Source organism: Armigeres subalbatus, chromosome 2 (assembly GCF_024139115.2).
Source record: "Armigeres subalbatus isolate Guangzhou_Male chromosome 2, GZ_Asu_2, whole genome shotgun sequence".
NCBI classification, from domain to species: domain Eukaryota; kingdom Metazoa; phylum Arthropoda; class Insecta; order Diptera; family Culicidae; genus Armigeres; species Armigeres subalbatus.
In genome coordinates, this window is record NC_085140.1 from 228,137,653 (window position 1) to 228,161,806 (window position 24,154).

General features: G+C 36.5%; 1 protein-coding gene and 1 long non-coding RNA gene across 7 annotated transcripts in view; both read left to right on the forward strand.

Moving 5' to 3' along the window:
• LOC134211826 (protein hu-li tai shao) overlaps positions 1-24,154 on the forward strand; it is an 84,647-nt gene that overhangs the window by 19,602 nt on the left and 40,891 nt on the right. For 4 of the 6 annotated variants that reach the window (XM_062689110.1, XM_062689113.1, XM_062689114.1 and 1 more), the window contains 8 exons: positions 8,485-9,071; positions 9,356-9,523; positions 9,599-9,894; positions 9,954-10,153; positions 10,213-10,336; positions 17,798-17,821; positions 18,567-18,680; positions 20,578-20,863. In XM_062689110.1, the coding sequence (XP_062545094.1) occupies positions 8,495-9,071; positions 9,356-9,523; positions 9,599-9,894; positions 9,954-10,153; positions 10,213-10,336; positions 17,798-17,821; positions 18,567-18,680; positions 20,578-20,863 (1,789 nt within the window). In that variant the 5' untranslated portion in view covers positions 8,485-8,494. The remainder of the gene's footprint in view (positions 1-8,484; positions 9,072-9,355; positions 9,524-9,598; positions 9,895-9,953; positions 10,154-10,212; positions 10,337-17,797; positions 17,822-18,566; positions 18,681-20,577; positions 20,864-24,154) is intronic. The other 2 variants (XM_062689112.1, XM_062689115.1) reach the window with 1 other exon arrangement.
• On the forward strand, positions 15,029-17,666 carry LOC134211827 (uncharacterized). The gene is made up of 2 exons (XR_009979111.1): positions 15,029-15,698; positions 15,939-17,666. It is a non-coding gene; the product is annotated as an uncharacterized LOC134211827 (long non-coding RNA).

The following is a 24,154-nucleotide window of genomic DNA, read 5'->3' on the forward strand; positions in this document are numbered from 1 at the left end:
AATGCAATATTGAGTGAGGTGCTAGAAGTGGGAATCATTTTATAATTATACTAGAAATAATGTAAAATATTCGGTACATGTCCAATGAAAGCTAGTAGAAATGTCGGTTCTTATATGATATATAACAGCGCTGTTTTGAAGATCGATTCATTGTGTGTGTGTTCATGACTGTAAATAAGATATTTGTGATGACAGGGATAATAGTAATTATGATAGTGATGGTGGTGAAAACGATAATAAGTGATGCTACCGGGATTATTTTATAGACAACTATTTCAATCAGAGCTAAAATTAGAGTTATTTGAATCAGGCCTTAACAGTGACCATTTGAGCAACGTAGCTTAGAAACGTCTGTTAATGATCAAAAATAGAGGCTCGTAGAAGCAAATTTAATCACCGGATCAACAGGAATAGACCTAGTGTTAAGTTGGAGTGATGAGTGATAGTTATAATGGTGAAAACGGTGATCAGTTATGTTATTGAAGGGGACTATTTAATAAAACTATTTGGATCAGGCCTAAAACAGTGACCATTTGAGCAACGTGGCTTAGGAACGTCTGTTATTGATCTAAAGTAGAGGCTCATAGAAGCAAATTTAATTACCGTGGGGAATAACAGGGATGGACCCGGAGTAGAGTTTGAGTCGAGAGACTGCCAACGGGTTACATAAAAAAAAAAAAATAAATAAAAAAAAAACATTAAAAAAAAAAAAGTTATTCGGTAATTTACACTACAGAGGTCCAGTATTTCATTTTATAGTGCTGAGGCCGTGTAAAAAAATCCCATCCAAAATTTTTGCAAAGTTGCTCCATTTTGCATGATTCGTCGAGAAATATTTTTACTAAAGTAAAGTAATAATTAAAAAAAAGTTACTTTTTTACACGGATTTTCAAATTTTGAACTGAAATTTTTTTTACACCGAACGCATCTCCCGTGTAAAAAAGAATCGGGTATATATATATATATATATATATATATATATATATATATATATATATATATATGCACACATGTTTGTATTGATACAATTCTGAATTTATAATATTTTTTTAAACCTCTATGTGACTATATGGTCATACCTGCCCAGTGCAAGATATTAGGCTCTAGTATGCGAACAAGTTCAAATCTCAGTTGCCGAATGCAAGAACATTATCATCTATGTTAGATTACGGATAAATTACAATGCTCAAAACTGTTATAGGAATAACATATTCATCCATATTACGACACTTTTCTCTCTGAAAAAAAAAATCGTTTTGGATGGGTGGGAATATACTTCCCCAAATGATGGCCAATATTGCCCCGTATTAGTCGGAAAAATGCATTAAAATCAATACACTTTCAAAAGTGTATTGCAACAATTTCCAAACTCATTTTTCATCATTTATCGACGTTTCATGAAAGATAACACTTTCTAGTATAAATCAACAAAAACTTTTGATACGATTTCCTAAGTGGCCTAATTTGCCCCGATCACCAATATGGTTGGAAAACAAAAATAAAAGTGTCGATATAGGAAGGTTTCCCCGTGGAATGAAACTTGCTGCACTTGAACTTTCATACGTATGAAACATATTAGAGATTAAAATGTGCACGTACTACAAATACACGCGGACATAAATTTCCTCGGCTTTTTTTCGACTGAGCCTTTTCGTAGGTATATGAATTTTGTTCCCATGACACTGGGAACAAAATTCATATACCTACATTATCAAAAAATGTGTTATGAAAAAAAAAACTATGGCCTTATTATAGGCTTATAATAAAACTTGGCAGTACGTTCTGTGAAAGATGAATTGCTTACCATGCAATGCATACAGATACGCACGTGAATAGTCATTTATCATACATCCCCTGTGGATTCAACGCTTCTAGTAGAAGTGTCTTCACTTGTCGTGTTATCATCTTTACTTACTTTTGCTACTGTTATCGCAATATTAAAAATCGAAAATACTCATGTGATTTAATATTTATGGAAGGCATAATGAAATGAATGTCGCCGATTTTCTATGATTTAAATTGCGCTTATTCTACGAGAAGTGACGTATTATTCAATTTGGGTAAGAACAGTCGTTTACATCTAACGTAATTTTTCTCGTAGTCTAAAAAGGTGTGATTTTTTGTTGAGAGTAAGTTTTATGACCATTGATCATGACATATTACCAGTTGTTGGTTAAAAGTTATTCTTTTAAATTTGTAAAAAAAATGGCACTATGGGGATATGGATCCCCTTATTTTCATCCAATTGCATATTTGCATTCATTATGGAATGTGTTTCAGCAATCTTTGAAAAACTTTTTCCTTCGACTTGATTTTTTTTCGCAAGAGGGAAACATTTTTCATTAAAAACTCGTGCGTTATAAAAATAGTGTTATTTCCATAATTTTTGATCCCACGGTCCAATCTGTACAATTTTAATAGGAAACATTGGGACAGGATTCCTCGTCGATAGCAATACTTGTGTGAGCAAATCGGTTAAGGGTAAGTGCCAAAAAATGAATGATTTTTTTTTGCGCACATACTCACATCACCTCAGTTTGTCGTAACACTATGTGTTTCCGAGCTTCTAACAAAAGTTTGGTTTTGGAGTGATTTTATAGCCCTTCGGTACAAACTTTGTTGCACTAAAAACGCAAAAAGCATCTACTGCACTAGAAAAAAGATGCAATTCCTTCACTAGGTAATAACATGCTCCGTAAAAGGGACAATTTCAGTCTATAATTTGTGTCGTTTTTTGTTATCGTGCGTTTACACTGCTCATAAAAATGAGAAACAACATTTTGCGCTCTATTACTTGTTATTGATATGGCTACATAGGATTAATTCAAAACGCAGCAACCTTAGTATTGTGGGTTTGGCTCAAAATATGATCAACCCGAAAGTTCAAATACACTCTGAATTATTGTTGGGTTGAATACGTTTCGCCTACTAAGCCATTGCAAGCGATGTGATGTCGCCGCCTCTCTGTTTCGACGGCGGACGGATGCACACATTAATTTGAGCGAGAAGGTGATGATGTCATCGCCAAGTATATATATGCGGCGGCTGATACTATATTGTAGTATAACCTCGTCCATGGCTGCACGTTCTTTGGCATACAAATACATGAATCATACCATGCTGCTCAGCCGATCCAGAATGACGGGGGAGAGCGCAGTGTATGATGTACCCGGACGCCTAGTCACCACCACCAAATCAATTGATGATTGCGGCGAGCATAATAAAAACGTTCATGTCCATCTCCATAGAGGCCCCGATCTCTCCGAGAAATGGAGATTTTGGAGTATGCTAGGAGGTATGAGGTAATAGAATCATTAAAAAGAAGTTTGACTGCTGACTTCACCGGGGTCACAGGTTTTATTTTTCTAGTAATAATTGATAGCTTCAGTGAGCGAAACTTTTTGTTTCGTGAAGGACATGTGTTTTGAAATATCAGCATTGGCGCTTTGATGTTGTATGAAGAAGGAGAAGCAGAAAGATGATAATCGAAAAAATCTACGGGAAAGCATACGAAGAAGTTATAAAATACTCTTCTCAAAAATTCTAAAAACTATTTAAAAGCGGTAAGCAGTACGGGGTTAGACTTTTCTTCTATTGTATAATAAACACAATATTTCTATTCGAATTTTTTTTGTGATATTGGTATTGTGAAAAGTCCAACCCCATACTGCTTACCGTTTTAAATTAAATTGCTTTTAGAATTTTTGAAAAGAGTTTTAAAAACTTCTTCGTGTGCTTTCCCGTGTAGATTTTTTCGATTATCATCTTTCTGCTTCTTCTTCTTCATGCAACATCAAAGCGTCAATAGGAAAAATGTTTATTTTGATTTTATGGAACTGGGAAAGATCATGTTAAATGATATAATCCGTAATTTTATACTTCTCATATCGTTGCTTTCTAAACTAATCTATAGCGTTTCATTCAAGAATAATTAAGCGTAAAATCCATCAAAGTTAATCAAATCAATTTCATTGTAACGTTTTAGAGAAGTTACGTGTGCTACATGTTTTACCATGGATCTATTGGGCATTTCAGTGAATCGAAATCTCTGCAGTCAATACACACGTAAAACAAGAAACAAAAGATATCCTCCGACAAAGCTTTGTTATTTTTATATGTATACAGTGACGTGAAAAAGTATTCACGATTAACAGATTCACAGGGAAGGAAAAGACTAAGAGAAAAAGAAAATTCATGGAAATCGCACACGGTGTGGTTCTATACCATGACGTATATTTTTGTTATACAGTAGCCGTTCGATAACTGCAACATGTTTACTTTTCAATTAACATATGCCGTTCGATAACTGCAACGCATGCTAGAAGTCAAACAATTGTCAATCGACGTCAAATGCAGTAAAAGCGCATCTAAATTTGCAGCGCAATGCAGCTGTCATTGAGTTTGAAATCAGTTTGAAGTTTAGCGCTCCGATAACAGCAAAACTGTTTCAACTATCGATTTGCAGTTAAAAATCCCAAATTTATCCACCAGTTTTGATTAGGGATCCTATATTAAGAGATGTGCGAATACTTTTCCAGATGATTTAGCAACGCTGTTACTTTCGTAAACAAACGCTGCCAGCACTTGCAGCAGCACAAAATGTTGGAGCACGAACATGACTTTGCGTATGATGGCACCTTTCGATTTTGTTATCTAACGTCCAACAATGCCTTATCACTAAAATAAAAATGCAATGCAAATGAACATAATACCATTCATAAACTAGCCTACTTCTACTTGCCATTGTAAAATAAATTGTTTATTCGACAAAACTTTTCGTAAAATCTTTTTCATTACAATCGCAAATAGGCGAATTTGAGTAAAGCTCGTCGATCATTTCGACATCTGGTGGTCGTCACAAGAACCACGAAAAAAGTGTCGTTGGCCAAAAAAGTGCATTGGCAGCATACGGAGGTAGTACGGTTTTCGCGTTTTCTGGTTAATCCAATCATTTATGAAAGCTGAAATAGTCGCAAATTGGAAGAAAATTTTGTTTTCTTTGGGATGAGCTTCCATCCGGTGGGTGCTTGCATATAATTTTTCACATTAAACAGCACATCTCTTGCAGTGCCTCCACCGCACAATCTTGGTTATGAATTCCGGATTTTAATTCGTGACTTATTTGGGTGGGATTTGTCTTCAACAGCTGCTTAAAGACTGTAAGAATCCATTGCCAGTGGAAAACATGAGACAATATACCAAAAAGTAAAGTAAATTTTATGGAGAAAATTTGATTTTGCATGTAAATAATCGCTTCTGACGACTTTTCTCCCAAACTCTCGCAGCGCACTCTACCACTGGATCCTTCTCGAATTCGCCTATACCTCTCAATCCGCAACGATAACAATGTTCATTTGGCTCAGATTCTGACATCTCTCAATGCTCGATTGGCTCAAGATGGCCGCTTTCGCATATCTCTGAATGTAGGATCCCTAGTTGTGATGATTCCTTTCTCGATTCAATATGTTGAATTCGAATCAAAGTTGTAAATGCAGTGCTTATTGCCTACATTTCGGCGGTTAAAAGATTTGATGCAATTCTAGTAAGCTACTTAAAAGTTACTTTATTATGAGAGTAATGGGTTGCGCCACGGCTAAAATGATTAATGATTCAATGTGTGAATGCAAACAGTGTTTTTGTTGATAAAAAAAATAAAAATATAATCCAAACTGCTTGATTTATTGAAAAACAAAAACAATAGTGTCCAACTAGGAAATTTGCTCCGTCGAATGAAATCAGTTGCACTCGAATCTGTCAAGTCCTTCTATATGAAACGCATTTAACAAAAAAAAATATAGGCTACACACATACACACTTTTGGAGTTAAATTATAGCCTTCTGATACAACTTTGTTGTACGAGAAAGGCAAATATTGCAGTTAAATGACTTCCCGCGTATTTTTTCAAATCGTCGTATATAACATTTTGATCAAGCTGAGAAAATAAGCTTGGAAGTTTTCAGATTTTATTTTTATTCCTATTTTGAAACTAAACGTGTTTATTGCAATAGAATTCATCTCAACGATACATCAAGAAAACGTTCGTCGTCACTGACTTTAAATTCTGCACTGCATGTAAACATTTCAGTTATTTTGATAAAAATATATGATACAACGTTCTGCAACATATAAATCACATATGTCATTTTGATAAGTCAGCATGACCCAATAAGCTAGACTTCACTAAGGTGGCTCTGATCAGCGCTGCGTTCCACCAGTTATCTGTTTCACTCTCCCGCAACGCAAATAGTGACGTCACTATTTGCGTTGCATAAGATTAGTGGAAGAGTGAAAGAGAGGACTAGTGGCAGCGCCACCTTAATAAAGTCTAGCTCCTTGAGCATGACCGACGTTACGCTACTTTCGTCGAAATGTTACGCTGCTCCGTACGCTGCATAGAGCAACGCAAAATGACCACCCTAAGAAATTATGACGTTTGAGCGGGTCGTAAATGAACGCAAAATGAACTTTTGTTCGGGTGAATATCAATTGTCAAAATCCATTAAGTGAGTGAATTTGATGAGCTCTTGCGCAAGTCTATTATTGATATATACTAACGCAAAATGAACTCTCCCAAGAAATTATGACGATTGAGCGGGTCGCATAATGAACTCAAAATTAACTTTTGTTTGAGTGGACGGGCTCAAATAATCTCGAAATCCATCGGGTGAGTGAATTTGATGAACTCCTGCACAGGTCTACGTCGAAATGTTGCGTCAAGTTGAAACGTTTCACGCACATGTGACAAAAAAAATGCAAAACTTTCAACACGACGTAACAACATTTGCTGCAGAAAAACAACGTAAAATGGATTTCTCAACGAAAATTAGAATATACAAGCAACAAGTTTAATTTTGAAATCAGTACGTAAGACGTACGTTTTGAATTATTCAGTTGATTGAAAAAAGTTTTTGAAATACGATTCACTACTTAAAATCTAGCTGTCACTAACACTTCCTACTCTGATAAAAGACTAACTTTCCGTTTGCTAATCGAACCCTATTTATTAATTAAATCTGTACGGGCCCTCCTTAGCCGTGCAGTAAGACGCGCGACTACAAAGCAAGACCATGCTGAGGGTGGCTGGGTTCGATTCCCGGTGCCAGTCTAGGCAATTTTCGGATTGGAAATTGTTTCGACTTCCCTGGGCATAAAAGTATCATCGTGTTAGCCCTCATGATATACGAATGCAAAAATGGTAAACTGGCTTAGAAACCTCGCAGTTAATAACTGTGGAAGTGCTTAATGAACACTAAGCTGTGAGGCGGCTCTGTCCCAGTGTGGGGATGTAATGCCAATAAGAAGAAGAAGAAGAAGAAGAAGACGCTGCAATACCTGGCCAACGGGGTCGAGCTCCTAGAAAACTGCTGACTACACCTTGGTAACAACGGTGATTTGATGGCGTGGCGATTCGGTGGCGCGATGATGTCTTAGCAAGGGCGGCTATGCTGACCTTGCTGATTGATCGGTAAGGTTCACGCGTACACTCCTGGTGCAATTGATGAAAACTATAAGATAATTTCCTTTTAATGCTCTATTATGCGGTCCGCAATTCGTGGTTAAGTTCAGGTTTACTGCGTTGTTTACGAGTACTCTATTTTCTGATAAGAGTTGAAGATTCGTTTGATTTGTAGTTGTTGCGTTGCAATGGCTTACCATTCCCATAATTATCGGGTATACACAAGAGTCGTTGAATGGTTTTGCTTCGTATAGTTTTTTCTGTAAGATTCCTGAATTGCTGGTAGTAGATTCTCGAGTGCCAGGATAGCGGATTGTTTTCCATTATGGTATTTCCTCAAAATGTCAGTAATGGTATTTTCGTCGAAGTTTTGTCTGCATATTATTATTCGTCGAAAATGTTCAGAAGGGGCTTCAGTAATGTCAGTAAATATTCGGGAGATCTTGAAAATAATGTAATTTCTGTAATAGTTTATAGGCCGCTCCGTGCAGTGGATGAAGTAGTCATCTGATGTTTCCGCTGAATGGATAGTATCAACATCATCTTCTTCCGTGTTGGATGGGTTGCTTTGGTTATCCTGTGGTTCATCTTCTGGAATGGGGGGAAGTATGTTATTGAAATTCATTTCTAAATTGTCCTCTAATTTTCTGCTCAAAGCGTCGGCGATGACGTTAGTTTTACCCTGGGAGTTTTACCTTGTTTGTATTTGATAGTAGGGGAAACTGGACACACACAGACACGGTTCACGCATAACTATATACATGTTTGTTTTTTGTAAGGCTGTAGTATGATTAAGGTAAAAGGTTTTTTTTAGTAAAGTGATATACAGCAGCTACAACGGGTAGTAGCTCAACCCACTGCAACAAGATTCGTATTAAATAAAGAGGAGGTTTCGAAAAGTGTGGCGATTAATTTTGGTAGATTGAGGTGAAAATATGGCACGATACCAGCAATACTCTATTAGAATACCGCATAGCTTCAGAGTTTGTTTAGTATAATCAATTTATGTATTTTTCTTTCAATTTAGGAAATATAAAATGGCGGAAACCGAGACAGCTCCCCACACAAACGGTATTGATACTATAGCCGAAGAAGACGAATACAACAAAACACGGCCAGCCGATATAGAAGCAGACATGCGCGAAATGGAGCGCCGCAAACGGGTTGAGGTCATGATGAGCTCCCGTTTATTCCGCGAAGAGTTGGAGCGGATTGTGGACAGTCAAATGCGTGACGGTGGGTCCCACAACATTTTGCAGCAATTGTCTGACATTATGGGAATGCCCGCCGCTCGCGTAGGTAGTGTGTTCAAGAGCTCTAACTGTGTAGTGCCGATCAATGACATCCGTGGTATGGAAGCTATGGGATACGAAAAAGGCGAAAAAATCCTTCGCTGCAAACTAGCCGCGGCATTTAGACTGGTGGACCTTTATGGCTGGGCACAAGGTATCAACAGTCTGATAACAGCCCGCCTGAATGCCGACCAAGAATTGTTTTTGGTCAATCCTTTTGGTGTATTGAATCATGAGATCACGGCATCTTCTTTAAACAAGGTGAACATGCAAGGTCAAATTGTTGAACAGGGGACTACTAACTTCGGCGTGAACACTAGTCGTAAGTATATGTAACTCATATTATGGAGAAATTCAAACATGTCGAAACCAATTTTAAGGTTTTTCAACTTTTTCGCTCTATTATGCTAGTAGTACACTGAATTCTAGTTTTTTTTCACTATTTACTAATGTTTATCGTATTTATATTTGAAATATTTAGAATATTTTGGAACATGTTGTCATGTAAAAACAGAATTCCGTTTACCTATATCGATTATATGCAATGTTCGTCATTTTTTATTAAACCATACGTGTGTGTAAAAATTTGTTTTTTTCCTATTTCAGAATTCACACTTCACTCCGTGATTCATGCTGCAAGACCTGATATTAGATGTGCAATATACGTCGGTTGCAACGCAGTAGTTGCAATTTCTGCATTAAAACAAGGGTTACTACCCTTAACTAAGGACAGCGCTTTGCTCGGAGAAATATCCGTTCATACGTACGCCGGAGGTATGACTATTCAAATGAGAATAAATAACCGCAACATGATAGAGGTAATATTATTACATTGCTCTAATTTTTCAGCTCTTAACGAACCCGAAGAAAAGGACAAGCTGCTACGAAGCCTTGGGCCAGTATCAAAAGTTTTATTACTGTCAAATCATGGCGCTATATGCTGTGGGGAAACTGTCGAGGAAGCATTTTACGCTGTCACTCACATTGTGTCCGCATGTGAGGCGCAGCTCAAACTACTGCCAGTGGGTTTGGATAATTTGGTTGTAATCCCCGAAGAAACGCGTAAGGCTATATACGACGCATCACGGAAACCTCCAGAGGGCATTGCGTCCAATACATCTTCAGATAATAAGGAGCGTTCACAGGTAATATTGATTTTTCGTTGACGTAGTATATTTAGCATTACATGTGTTTATTTAACCAGGCTCCTAAGTGGCGAGTGGGTGGCGCAGAGTTTGAAGCGTTGATGCGCATGTTGGATAATGCCGGTTTTAGAACCGGATATATCTACAGAAATCCGTTGGTAAAGAACGATCTCCCCAAACCTAAGAATGACGTCGAGGTTCCACCAGCAGTCTCCTCCTTAGGTTATTTAATCGAAGAGGAGGAACTATTCAAACAAGGGTATAATTGGTATTCCTGTATTTTTGATGTAGATTATTGACGTATGTTATTTTCGACAGAATCTGGAAAAAAGGAGATTTTCGTAAAGGAGGTGATCGCTCCAGGTGGCTTAATTCACCAAATGTTTACCAAAAGGTAGAAGTCCTGGAAACTGGCACACCAGACCCGAAGAAAATCACAAAGGTAGAGATTATAAAATTCGAAGACAATTAATCCTTTTAAACTAAATTTATGCTATACACGAACACACAGAGAATATTCTATACCTTTATTAATATTATAAAAAATGAAGCACAAACAGGTAAAGTGCTTGTCTAAGGTTAAGAAAATTAGCATTGAAGGATATAGATTCTTCTATATAAATAATAGCATAGAGCAGACATAAAAAGGGATGTTTGTATTTGAAATGATCGGTAGATTATTGTGATCAAAAGACGGTGTACTCTCACATGAATTTATATTTGGCTACATACTGATCATCTTTCAATTGTGGCTTGACTATGTTACATAACACAACCGAAGTGCACTTGATCATCTATCTGAATTTCTTCAATGAACGTCCTTTCGTCCTTTTTGACGGCACACATTTCGGTAGGGTAGCAGTCACGACTCTGCATACAAGAAATTGAAATGATTCAGTTGTAATAAAATGGAAGTTTCAGAATTTCATCTGTATAAAAATGCTAATGAGCGCAAACTAAGTGTAGACGATAATCTTTTTGTTTATGCTGATTTTTTTAATTCATTTCATCTGACATTTGGTGGTCTTAATGAATATAGTAAATGAACTGTTTGTTTGAGAAACTGCATATGATACATTTGGGAATGAGATTTTTATATATTCTGAATCCTCGTCTAAAAATACGTATTCTGGCAAAAAATACAAAAAAAATTGTACAGGAATGTATGAAAATTTGTTTGAGAAACTACATATGTGCACGCAGTTCGAAGAGCAATTATGGAGTACTGCTTACAGTTTTTGCACTGAAAGTGCCCCAGGGTGTTGAGTGTTGCCAAAAACTAATGATTTGTATCTAAGAAATCGAAAGAATCGGTGCCAATTTGTTCAAAACCAGTTTTTTGCTCAGTTCAATCTAAGTTAATTGTCTATATTCCAGGCATTAAACCACCCGACTTGGACATTAATTTACAATGTTGTGAAAACTCATATGTGAATATGTACATTATGTGGAAGATATTGATTTGAAAAATGCATTGGAGATAACTTTCCCTTCGATGGGAATCGAACCCACGACCCTCTTCCTCCAATACATTTTTCAAATCAATATCTGCAAGTTAATGTACATATTCACATATGAGTTTTCACAACAATTTTTGTTGTTTTCTTAAAATTGTGTGAAATGGATATATGCAGTTTCTCAATCATTTGTCAAATATTTAAACCTCTGTTCAGAATTCAGAATAATAGCAGTGGAGGCCGTTTTTCATACATTTTTTTATAATAATACTGAACACAGCTGTAAAGAAGTACATTGAACGATTACAATCTTATTATAATTGATTCTTTACCATTGTTTTTCTCTCAAACACCTAAATTTACCATTATTTTGTGTCATTCCTGGTTTTCTCATACATTTTATCGATTTCCAACTACCATTTTTTCACGAGCTCAAGGTGAAAATGTTAAATGAAGAGTAGCGGGTTTAATAGTACTTAGAATTTCATAGAAATAAACAGTGAGTACCATATTAATAGATGATCAGCAGATCTGAATATCATTGTTCCGTTCATGCTCCAACACGGAAAAAATGAAAACTGCTTTTCGAAGATTTGTTTATCTGAAAACAGAAAGTAGCTCTGAAATCGGATTTTAATCATTGTTGGTAAAATCATACTCAAATCCTAATTCTCGAGCTTTCATGCGTGAGAAAACTTGTCGCATCGCGATTGAGTTGAAATGTATTTTATTATTTAATACACGCCTTAATTCTAATGTGCTAAGTTGTGTAAGCATCAATATAAATCATCTTCTGCTTATGTCTGCTCAATAATTGAAAAATCAGCTTTAATCGACCCTGTAGGCATTCCTAAATCACAGTTTAAATCAAGCTCAGACATTCCGATGTTGTATTTTCTGGTTAGGTTCAATATAAAAATAACACGTTTGCTTATTTTTGTTTGGGTTTCGCTAACTGCTAGTGTTTAATTCGAATAGAAAATGCTTTTCACATACAAATTAGATCCTCCCTAGCAAGCTTCTTGTCGCTATTCATATTTATGGCCGTGCGAAACCTTTGGTTTAATGTCATTCGACTTTCTTTCGAAAGTATTTTGGGACATGTGTATGATTACGCAAACTTTACAACTAGTGGCTCGTTTGAGACTAAGAATATAGAACTCATGTGACCAACGGACTACAAAATTTACCATATTATCACAAAAATTTCCGTGTTAGTAGGGTAATTCGTCAAATGTTGAACGGCTAATTTCTTCGCCTATTGTTGAACGCACGTGCATTTCTTATGGGAGTTCAACAATAGGCGACAAAATTAGTTGTTCAACATTTGGCGGTTTCCCCTATAATAGATACATAATAATTAATGTAGGACGGGGCAAGTAATGTATCCTAAGAACCATAGTCCTTTCATCTTATATTGTCCGGATATCAAAAAGACTTAATTAAGAGAATAATTCTTTTCTGGGATTGATCAGTTGTTCTACGCATAACTACACCATGTTACCTTTGGTAGAAATAATCAAAACTATCATCAATTTGTCCAAGTATTTGTCCAGTATCGGCGTGATCTGAAAATTTTACCAACATTTTCGGCATTTAATAATCGTAAGCAACACTTTTCCAGAGCATAATACGGATTACTGCTTATGTAAAAGTTTTTTAGTATCCATTATCATCAAATGACAACTTCAATATTTTCAGTGGGGCAGATTGACTCGATTTAGGATTTTTCATCAAAGGTAACATGGGACAATTATGCGTATAATGGCAGAATATTCCATAATATGTAAATTTTATTTAAAAAAATAAGATCCAACTGGAATAGCATTTTGATGATGCATTTTACACAGCTATGCAAAAAAAACGTGGTCTCCAACGGCAACTGAACAAAAATGAAGCGATTTGTTATAGCTTGTTGATTACTTAGGAGGGTATGTCTTGTTTCCCGACTTAAATTCAAATTAAACAGTGACAGTTCAAAAATTATCAAATAACCCTGCTCACAGAGCAAGATTAAATTTGACAGATATCGTATAATGTTTGATAATTTTTTTAATGGTGTTGTTAGGTAGCCCCAACTATTCTTATAACCGGGTGGGTTTTTAATTTCCGAACTGTCATTTTTTTAAATTAAATTTAGTTCGTAAAATAAGACACAGCCTCAGAGCTAATTCTGCATACCATAGCATAAACTATGTATCTAAATGTGCCTCTTGGAGTTTTCTTTGAAATAGAGCTGTACCAGCCTTGCACGGGGGAAAAAGTTGTCGAATTCTACGAATTCCCCCCAAGATTGTGCCTTCGGGTGAAAAAATTAATCACTGACAATTTCAGCTCAATCGCGTGTTGCATAAGCTGACACATTTGATTTTAAGTTTGTATGGTGGTTGCAGCCAAAATGCATACGTCACTCATTCGTTCAGAAAATTAATTCGGTAAACCCGATTGGGCTCAGAATTGCTACAAAGGCAATTGATATGTCAAAATAAATCCTGAAGGGTACCCCGTAGAATTCTACAGCCTTCTGTTTACTGTACCTTCAATGGAGGGGACTATAGGCCTAGGGGTGCGATTATGCTATTGCTCTCACGAACAGTCTGTAAGTCGGATAAAGCAATCGTTTAAAAAGGTCTTAGGGTAAGGCGGAGCAAGAAGGGCCACGGGGTGATATGGGTCAGAGTCGTTTTTGAGCTATGTGGAGATTATGCCTTTGTAGGAGGTTTAATTTGGTTCTACTTTATTGTCACTCGATTTGATGATAAAGCTTCATTTTGGTAGAATATGGCATATATATTAGACCTCTTCATGTTTTCAAAAAGTATCAAAACATCAATCGGTCAGCTCAGCATCACAATTCTTATGCTAAAATAAGTCTCCTGTCAAATTTCCAGCTAATTCGGATAAAATTTCGAGGTGGCTCAAGTCGATTTAGTGTTTTTGGGCTATTTTCAATTTTGGAAAAAATCTAACAAGAGATATAAACGTCGAAAACTATCGCAACAACCTCTATACGAAAGCTTTAGGTGTGCTCTACAAGTCTTGTGAACATTGCGATTCGTTTCGTTCACGTTTTGTCCATGTTAAAGTGATTTTCAAGCTTTTAAGTGCATAAAAATACTGTTTCCCCCAAAAGTCGTTGTTCTACAAAATTCTTGAGTTTATGACAAATGATTGTTAATTTATTATATTATTATTCCTCTTTTTTCCCTGGAAATTTGAGTAATATAATTGCCTATGTGCGATTTACCGTTAAATTCTTAAAAATCAGAAGCTGAACATTTGTAATAAATTTGCACGTTAGGATTTCTTCAAGCAAGTTGTTCGAACAAAACATAAATTAAATTTTATGATATTTGATGCTTACAACAAACGACTTCCAAATTTTGTTAAATTCATCATATGTCTGCATGCTTTTAACATTGAGTGCATTGTAGTAACAAGTGAAATCGAAGCTTCTTTGTTCGAACAACTTGTTTGAAGAAATCTCAGCGTGCAAATTTATGACAAATGTTCTGCTTCTGATTTTTAAGAATTTAACGGTAAATCGCACATGGGCAATTATATTACTCAAATTTGCAGGGAAGAAAGAGAAATAATAATATAATAAATTAACAATCATTTGTCATAAACTCAAGAATTTTGTAGAACAACGACTTTTGGATGAAACAGTATTTTATGCACTTAAAAGCTTGAAAATCACTTTAACATGGACAAAACGTGAACGAAACGAATCGCAATGTTCACAAGACTTGTAGAGCACACCAAAAGCTTCCGTATAGAGGTTATTGCGATAGTTTTCGACGTTTATATATCATGTTAGATTTTTTCAAAAATTGAAGATAGCCCAAAAACACTAAATCGACTTGAGCCACCTCGAAATTTTGTCCGAATTAGCTGAAAATTTGACAGGAGACTTATTTTAGCATAAGCATTGTGATTCTTTGCTGACCGGTTAAAATTTTGATACTTTTTGAAAACATGAAGAGGTCTAATATATATATATATGCGAAACGAAGTTTCTATAAAACGTGTAATCTCATCGAGTAATGTGAAATTTAAACATTTTAAGTAATATAGTGAAAGTATCATCAATAATGTCCTGCCGTGAATCGCAAGTCATGGAATCCATATACAGATGGGACTGACTTGCGATTCACGGCAGTGTTGATGGTGTTGTACTAACTTCGTTGAAATAAATAAATTTAATCGAAAATTAGACATTTTAAGAAAGCAATACACGGACGGCTTGTTTTTATAAGAAATTGCAAACATTTTTAAATGTAGAGCCATTTATTCACCCAGAACATTAAAAATCCTTTTTTTGCCTTTCTCGTATACTAAGTATACGTAAAGGCTATATGATCACTCGAAAACCAAACTTTTGATAGAAGGCTCGGAGACCCATAGTGTTATATACCAATCGACTCTGCTCGACGAATTGAGGTGATGTCTGTTTGTATGTATGTATGTATGTGTGTGTATGTGTACAAAATTTTGTAGGCACACTTTTTGAAACTTATCGTTGGCCGAATTACTCGCAACAAGCTCCATTCGACTGGGAATCCTGACCCATTGTTTGCTATTGAGAATTGGCCAGATTGGACTATGGGATCAGAAATTATGACCAAAATACTATTTTCTATGCGCAAAACAAGCTAAAAATCAAAGCACTCACTCATGTTTTTAGTATTTTTTTTTGCACGAGAAAGGCACCAACACCGTTAGGTGGATTAATGAGGGTTTATTTTGTAAAATCGTAGGCAATAAACCTATCTATGTGTGTGTAATTTAATATTGTGAATTAAAACAATATTAATTGCAGAATTGAAAGGTGATCCATCTTGCTCCGCTGTTTGACCCATCGTACCCCGGCATTTTTTGATTAACAGAAAAATAGACTTCTACTTCTACAGAGAATTCAAACCCTGCGCTTCGGAGATTATAACAAACAGATTTGCACCCTTTTCATGTTATGCGGATACAAGCACAAACCAGTTCATTTTTAAATTCAAAAAGATAATTTATCTGAAGAATTCGCGTCTTGCCGTGATTAACAATTCCAAAAATAAAAATTCTTTAATTTCAATACAGAGAATTATGAATTGTTTTAGCCTATTCCGGCCAGTACTGCAAAAGATCATGATCGTCTTAAGACAGAAAGCAAAACGCTTTTTTCTATCTCAGGCGACCAAACGAAAGTATCGTGGATTCTTTGATCAATTTCGCATGGAAAGCAGTCATGAAAAGATGTGGTGCTTTGTTTTAAAATTTTTGAATTACACTGGATTCTGTTTTTACACGATTTACATTTTCTTAACTTTACACTCATCCTGAATGTTTAACGGATATTAATGATTTTTCTTTGATTTATTCAGGATTTTTGAATCACGTTGCATAGATTTTGTTGGTAAATTGAAGTCACACGATCAAAAATACGAACAAAAAAAAAACGTAAAAACAGAATCCTGTGTATTTTAATAGGTATATGTAAAGAATAATGACTATTCAAAAAATAGTCATGTTCTTTTAATCCACCGAGTTGAATGTGGTAATAAACACAAAAATGAAGCGATATTGCACACTTCCATGCCTTGTCACGGAATAAATGATGAAAATGATCACATCAGTCGCATTTTAACTAAATGAGTTATTCTTTTGTATCTTACTAGAAAACAGGGTTTTTTTTTCCCTTATTTTGTTCTGTAGGTCTACCGCTGAAGGCTGCTACAACAGAACGATAAAATCGGGAATCATAGTTAATAACTGTGGAAATGTTATACGAATGGGGTACTAAAAACCAAGTAATTCGATTGGAATACGTACGGCCGAATTATAAACGTTTAGAACTGGTGTTGCCCAAATAGATCTTCTTTACTGAAGTGATAGAAATTTGATTAATTTAAGCATACTGTACTCTGCAGTACTATCCGGAGTATGGTGCATACCGTGTACAGCTTTGCGAAAATGCCTTTGATGATCAATACTAGTACTAAAGGATCTTTCCTTACATATTTCTTAAACGGCAATTTTATGTTAAGCTTTCCAGTAAATGCGACTATTTCAATAAATAATGTTTTCCTAAACCAATTCACCATATAGATGTTTTATTATTGTTGGTTTGTTGAAATGCTTATTAGATAAGGATGCAGCTAATGAAGAACGGAATAAAGCTAATAGAATTAAATTACAGTTATTTCAAAAATCATTTATGTATGGAGAAGAAAAATGAATTTTAATGTATGAAATATAACTAGTCGCAATAAACTCTATTTACTCAAAGCCAGAATAAATAATACGTAGCACTATTGATAATAATTGATACTCAATCCTTGTTGTGTGAAACGCCGTTTCGCGATATTCGACTTTTGATTTTTTTTTATTCCATTTCATCAAGTTACGTATATTTACATTTGACTACATCTTTTTTTCTCCTTATTTTGTTTTAGTGGATTGATGCAAACATTGATGAGGTAACAAAAAACCATTTTCTTTCAAGTATTTCCAATTTGAAATCAATCATCAATCAAACTAGTTCTCTTCAGTTTATCTACTACTCCTTTTTTCACTTGGTCGCTTCTTGGTAACTACCACTCTATACAACTAACAACGTCTTTTAATGAAAAGGTGCTTTGGAACATTGGTTTCTGGTCTCAATTCACTAAACAATTCCGCACATACCTCTACCGCTGAAAGAAAAAATAATAATTTGGCGACAAATATTTCTACATCAATCACTTAACACTAATATTCGGTTCAGGTAAATTATTTAACAATAGATACATGCTAGCGATTTTTCATACACAAAATGCTAACTAAACTCTCTGTCAAACCAGAAAACTGTAAACAAATTTAGGAAAATACATACATTAGATGTTTAGCCTCGATATTCCATGTAATATATTCCAAATCTGATCTAAGGATCAAACTACATTATGTAATCAAAAATGTAAAGTTTCGTTTTTTGTGCCTCTCTTGTCAATCTAGGAAATGTGTTTTTAAAAAAATACGTTTATTTCGACTTATGGCATTTTTTTGTTCAATTTCGAACCATTTTCTTTCAAGTTCCTTTGAGCATAAGTCAGAAATGTGTTTTCTTTAATGCATTTGAAAAGTAAACAATTGCGGTAGAAGTATAAAGTAGTTCTAACCCAAGCTACTATTAAGATATTTGTCGCTCACGATTATTTTCTATTTGTTTTTTTCTTTCTCCGGTAGTGGGTTGCGGAAGCTTCGCCAACACATTCTTCGACGCCGGTAAAGATCGATGGAGCTTTGCAATTCGTCCCTCCAAATACCAATCCGAAAGAGTTCAAGCGAATTCAACAACAGGTAAGATATATTCAAATCATCGTACGTTTGAGCCCGAGAAAAGTGTTGTATACAACATATGTTTTGTCTTTTCAAATGGAAACCTCATTTTGGCTAAAGACACTATATACAAAGACGCGAAATCTGATCCTTGAACAAACAAATCAACCGGCAACCTCGAGTGCGCAACACTGCTGACGCTGATAAACTTTTCAAATTGGTCTATAAAATTTTCATGAATCACCAATATTGAATTAGTAGTAATTCAGTAGAAACCCGAATTAGCCGCCAGCAAAGTTGGATTTATCTCACAATCCATAAGTTAAATCTAATGTCGAAAGTGGTGCGCAGTATAGCGCATCACCAAATGAAAACAGCGCACCACTTCCGAAGTTAGGTTTAGCTACAGTGACTATAACAACAAGTGTCAGAATTGGAACAAAATCGTCTGTTAGTTCCATACAAATGCGCGTTCCAAACGAGCAGGAGACCTGTCAAACGTGGCACTTGACGTTACTCTTCTTCTAGGACTCTAGGTTTAGCGTACGGATTGTGAGAAACTTCCAACTTCGCTAATCGCCCATTTCGGGTTTCTACTGAATATAATAACGAATTCACCGAATCAAATCGGGTTGTAAATTCACGATAAACAAGTAAACTTTATGTCCAACCATTTGTTGGGGTTGATTAGCTCAACATGATCAAAAAATAGCAAAATAATGATTGAAACATATGTATGTAAATTTTATGATAATTGAAGTAGCCCTTACCAAATGTTACGCGCGATTTTTTGGAATGACATGTCGCTTGCTCGATTGGAATCAATGAGCTAGACTTTACTAAGGTGGCGCAGATCAGCGCAGCGTGCCACTAGTTATCTCTTTCACTCTCCCGCTGTTCTTATGCAACGCAAATAGTGATGTCACTATTTGCGTTGCATAAGATCAGTGGGAAGGTAAAAGAGAAAACTAGTGGCACGCAGCGCTGATCTGCGCCACCTTAGTAAAGTCTAGCTCCTTTGGATTGGAATGCCACTGCCAGTAAATTTGGAATTCCAATGAATTATTGGCAGTGGCTGATTTTCTACTCGCCGCTATCACATCCCGGCGCTATAGTATATGCGCAAAATAGCCAGCATGAGTTAACCGCCAGAAATTTGTATGGCGAAAGACATCTAACGCGGGTTTTCTCAAGATTAGGAACTTTTCATGAAAAACTATTTGGTACCGGTTATGAAGGATGGTGTCCGCTACTACGCCTACCAAATATTTTTTCGATTAAGGTGCTTAATTTCGAGTAATCGAACCGTAGATGCCTTTCGCCATACTGATTTCAGAAAGTTAACTCCTTCTGTGCCGCTGTAAGCACGCTCAAAGTAGGCGATTCATTGGAACATTTCCTGTCTTTTTTATAGTGTCTTTAATTTTGGCTAGAACCTTTAACCCTCTCTTTCCCACGACTTTTTTCAAAGTTTTCAATAGGAAGCAATCATCTAGGGAAAAAATGCTAGAACAAAAGTTATTTGGCATAGCTAAAATTAGTGGAAAACGAAAAAAAGTTTTTGATTGTAAATCAATAGTTACTTGATTGTTTTCAATAGTTTAACTATTTTTACACAAAATTGATTATATTTGCAGTCTAATGAAACCATAAAGTTGTGCCAAATACTGCTTTTTGTTGTTGAAATAATTCGATGAATGTAGGAAGGTGCAAAATTTGATGGAGCTCTACAGCTACCATGGGAAGGAAAGGGTTAAGGCGATTTGTATTTTTGTCATGATTTTTTTCCTTTTTTGATTATCTAAGTATCTCGCAAAACGAGTTTTCGATTTGATTTCTAGTCTACTTTTGCTCGGTTGCTGGATTACTGATATCACAAATTTCTAAATTATTTAAATATAAAATTAATCTGTCACAGATTAAGGACTACCGGCGAGCAGATAAGATTTCAGCCGGCCCACAATCGCACATTCTAGAAGGTGTTTCTTGGGATGAAGCAAACCGATTGAAAGATGCTAACGTATCTGCTACTGGTGATCACGTCGTCCTCATGGGTGCCGCCTCCAAAGGCATCATCCAGAGAGGCTACCAACATAACGCAACAGTATATAAGGCACCATATGCTAAAAATCCGTTTGATTCTGTTACCGATGATGAGCTGAACGAATACAAGAAAACAGTCGAAAAGAAGCGACAAGGTGATTGTAAGTATCTTTGCCTCATACCTCATACATATGTACATCCATTTGCGGTTCAATAGCGTGTAACTGTAACTATTAAAACTTATGTACTTTTTTCGGGCTATGGAATGGGCTATTAGGGGCAACTGCAACGCAGTCTACCAGGGTTTGCAGAAATCACTCTCAATAGATCATGAACAACGATGAAAGAAAGGCAAAAACTGTTCCGAATCATAATAAGCCATGATAACAAATTTATCAAAATTGTATACAAGTGCGAAAAAACAGAATCAGTTAGGCAGCCCCCACATAAAAATGGTGATTCTCGCTTTGTTTTCACTCCTTTCGTGTTGGTTTCTGTACAGCTGTGTAGAACAAGTTGAAATGCTGCATCATCAGAGCCAGTGCTCCCCGCATTTGGAGCTTTCTAAAAGAAATTTTTTATGGGGTATAGCACCCCGAATCAGTTCTCTATCATGAGAGCTTGCGAAAATAGTCTCTCGCGGTATGCTACATATCGTATATGTATACAGAGATGATACGTGAGAGACTTGTTCTTTCTCTTTAGGATTCAATCCCTGCAGTCTACAGAGGGTCCGCAAATCATTTTCCACCTGATCGATCCATCTTGCACACATTGCCGCTATCGAGAACTATCTTCACCGGGTTATTGTCCGACATTCTGGCTACGTGCCCGGCTCATCGCAGTTGTCTCCCAACAGCTAATGCACCTCGTGTTTCATTCGCCTCCTCCATGTACCGTCTTCCATCTGCACCCCACCATGGATGATCTAGAATCACGGGTAGAAGAAAACAGCAAAATTTTGCTATGATTGTTCTGTTTTTTCTTACAATAACATATAAATAACTAATTTTACTATTATTACAAAACTTGCTGTTACGATGCTATTTTATGTTATTTTTGAATAACATAAGAATAACTACATCAGATATCATAGCAACATTTGTTATTATTATGTTATTTATTAGTTATTCGACTCTATCCCAGGTATCCACCAGTCGAATGAGCGTTTTGTCTACTATTCAGTATTGTACTCTATTCGATAGGAACGTCATGCGGAGTCCAGTTTCCTGGCGATTTCCTGCCACGATGCGTCTACGAATTTCTCTACTGGTATCGTGTTTGGCGGTCACCATTGAGCCCAAATACACAAATTCTTCAACATACTCAATTTCACCACCAAAACAAACTCGAGGTGGTTCGTTTACGCAGGGTGGCCACTGATCCAGGAATCCGGGAATTTTAAATAACTGTGGAAAACCCGGGAATTTTAAATAACCGGGAAAAACTCGGGAATTTTAAATAACCAGGAAAAACCCGGGAATTTAATGAAGTCACCGGGAATTTTTCCAAATTATTCAAAAAAAAGCTGCAAAACACTTGAATTCGGGGCTGCATATTTAAAATGAATTATGAGCCAATGCTTTTATTAAGTAGGTGAATGTAGATTTGACTTAAATTGTAGTAGTAAAATAACATTAAAATTCCTTTAACGACTTTCTCATAAGTTTTCGCCAACATTCAGCTTTTTTGGATTTTGAGCATGACTTATAGAAGTGTTAGTGATATTTCAGAAAGTTTTATCTCTTTCAAATTCCTGCTTATTTTTGAATGTTCGTTCAAACGTACATAAAGTCGTAGGAGCTTTGAATATTTTTTTTTTCATTTTATCAGCAATCCTTACTGGTTTCACAATTCGAAATTTTCTATACACTGGTTTTATATTCAGTAAAGAAGGTGATATGTACCTTAACATTTCCTAATTATTTCCGTGTACTATACTATAAAATGTTTTATAGCTATCGGTATGAAACCGAGACCGCTTGAATAAAATAATCCGGCGACTATCTGCCAGCCCTCCTTAGCCGTGCGGTAAGACGCGCGGCTACAAAGCAAGACCATGCTGAGGGTGGCTGGGTTCGATTCCCGGTGCCGGTCTAGGCAATTTTCGGATTGGAAATTGTCTCGACTTCCCTGGGCATAAAAGTATCATCGTGTTAGGTGCCCGCCAGAGTAAACGCGACGCGACAGGGCAATTTGACAGCCTGTTGATAATGATTATTATTCTTTTACGCGAGTCGCGTCGCGTCGCATCGCTCGTCGCGTTTACTCTGGCTTCGCCCTTAGCCTCATGATATACGAATGCAAAAATGGTAACTTGGCTTAGAAACCTCGCAGTTAATAACTGTGGAAGTGCTTAATGAACACTAAGCTGCGAGGCGGCTCTGTCCCAGTGTGGGGATGTAATGCCAATAAGAAGAAGAAGAAGTCTGCCAGCTGCCTCTTTCATCTCCAACCATCGTACATGTTAGACGTGTTTGCCAGCAATCTCCAAAACCCTTTTACCAGTGTGAACAAGTGTATTTCTTCACCGGTACAATTTCAACTTCTGCTGCTGTTCCGATCATTTCAAAGGTACGCCTAAGAAAGATTTGACAAAGATGCTACAAAAATATAAGATCTATCAAGTACATAACAGTAGAGGACCCTGTATAGAATAAAGATTAATGCGAGAATGTAGAGAAAACATTAGACATATGAACATTCTTCAGATAAAAATAGATATTGACTCATCTATAAACCATGTTGTCATATTTTTACGCTTTACCTTATTTTCATGGAGCATGGCCACATAGGTTCTAGAGTGCAATCAATATCTCAAAAGCTTTTTGAACAAACCAGCAGTTAGAACAACAGTCATGAATCTGTTGGAATATTAGAACGTAACGTTCTGATCCGGGGACACAGTCCCTAGTACAGTGGTTTCGGATCTATCTTTAAGAGATGCTGCGCGTATTTGCTCCAACTGCTGAAAGCAGTCTTGGCCAGTCTACCTTCTTGTAGCCGCCCTATGTTTAGCCGCGGCGTTCGATATTGACGAGTGTTGTACACCGTCGAGATCTTTGCTGAGCGCAGGAATGCTGCAACGCGGTAGTGGCCAGATTCTATATTCCCACTGCGAGAAATTATTTACAACCGATTAAAACGTAGTCTATTCGATTTTCCGGTTAGGTGATCTCCAAATGTTTTTGTGAATAGTTTGATGGGGGCGATCAAATGCTTTGGACTACCATTCCGCGGGGAGCTGCCAAATTTATGAATGGTGGGGCAGTTGTCAGTGCAGCCATCACCTGATCGGTGATAGGTCTGTACATTTCCTTCCGTCTGCTACTTGAGCTACTTGAGCGTTCATGTCTTCGATGAAGCCGCGGTGGGCATTCGTCGTATGTCTGTTCTAGCTCGTAGTCGAGTCGCCCTTCGAGGAGGTAGTCGCTCGATGCCCGCTTCTTCAC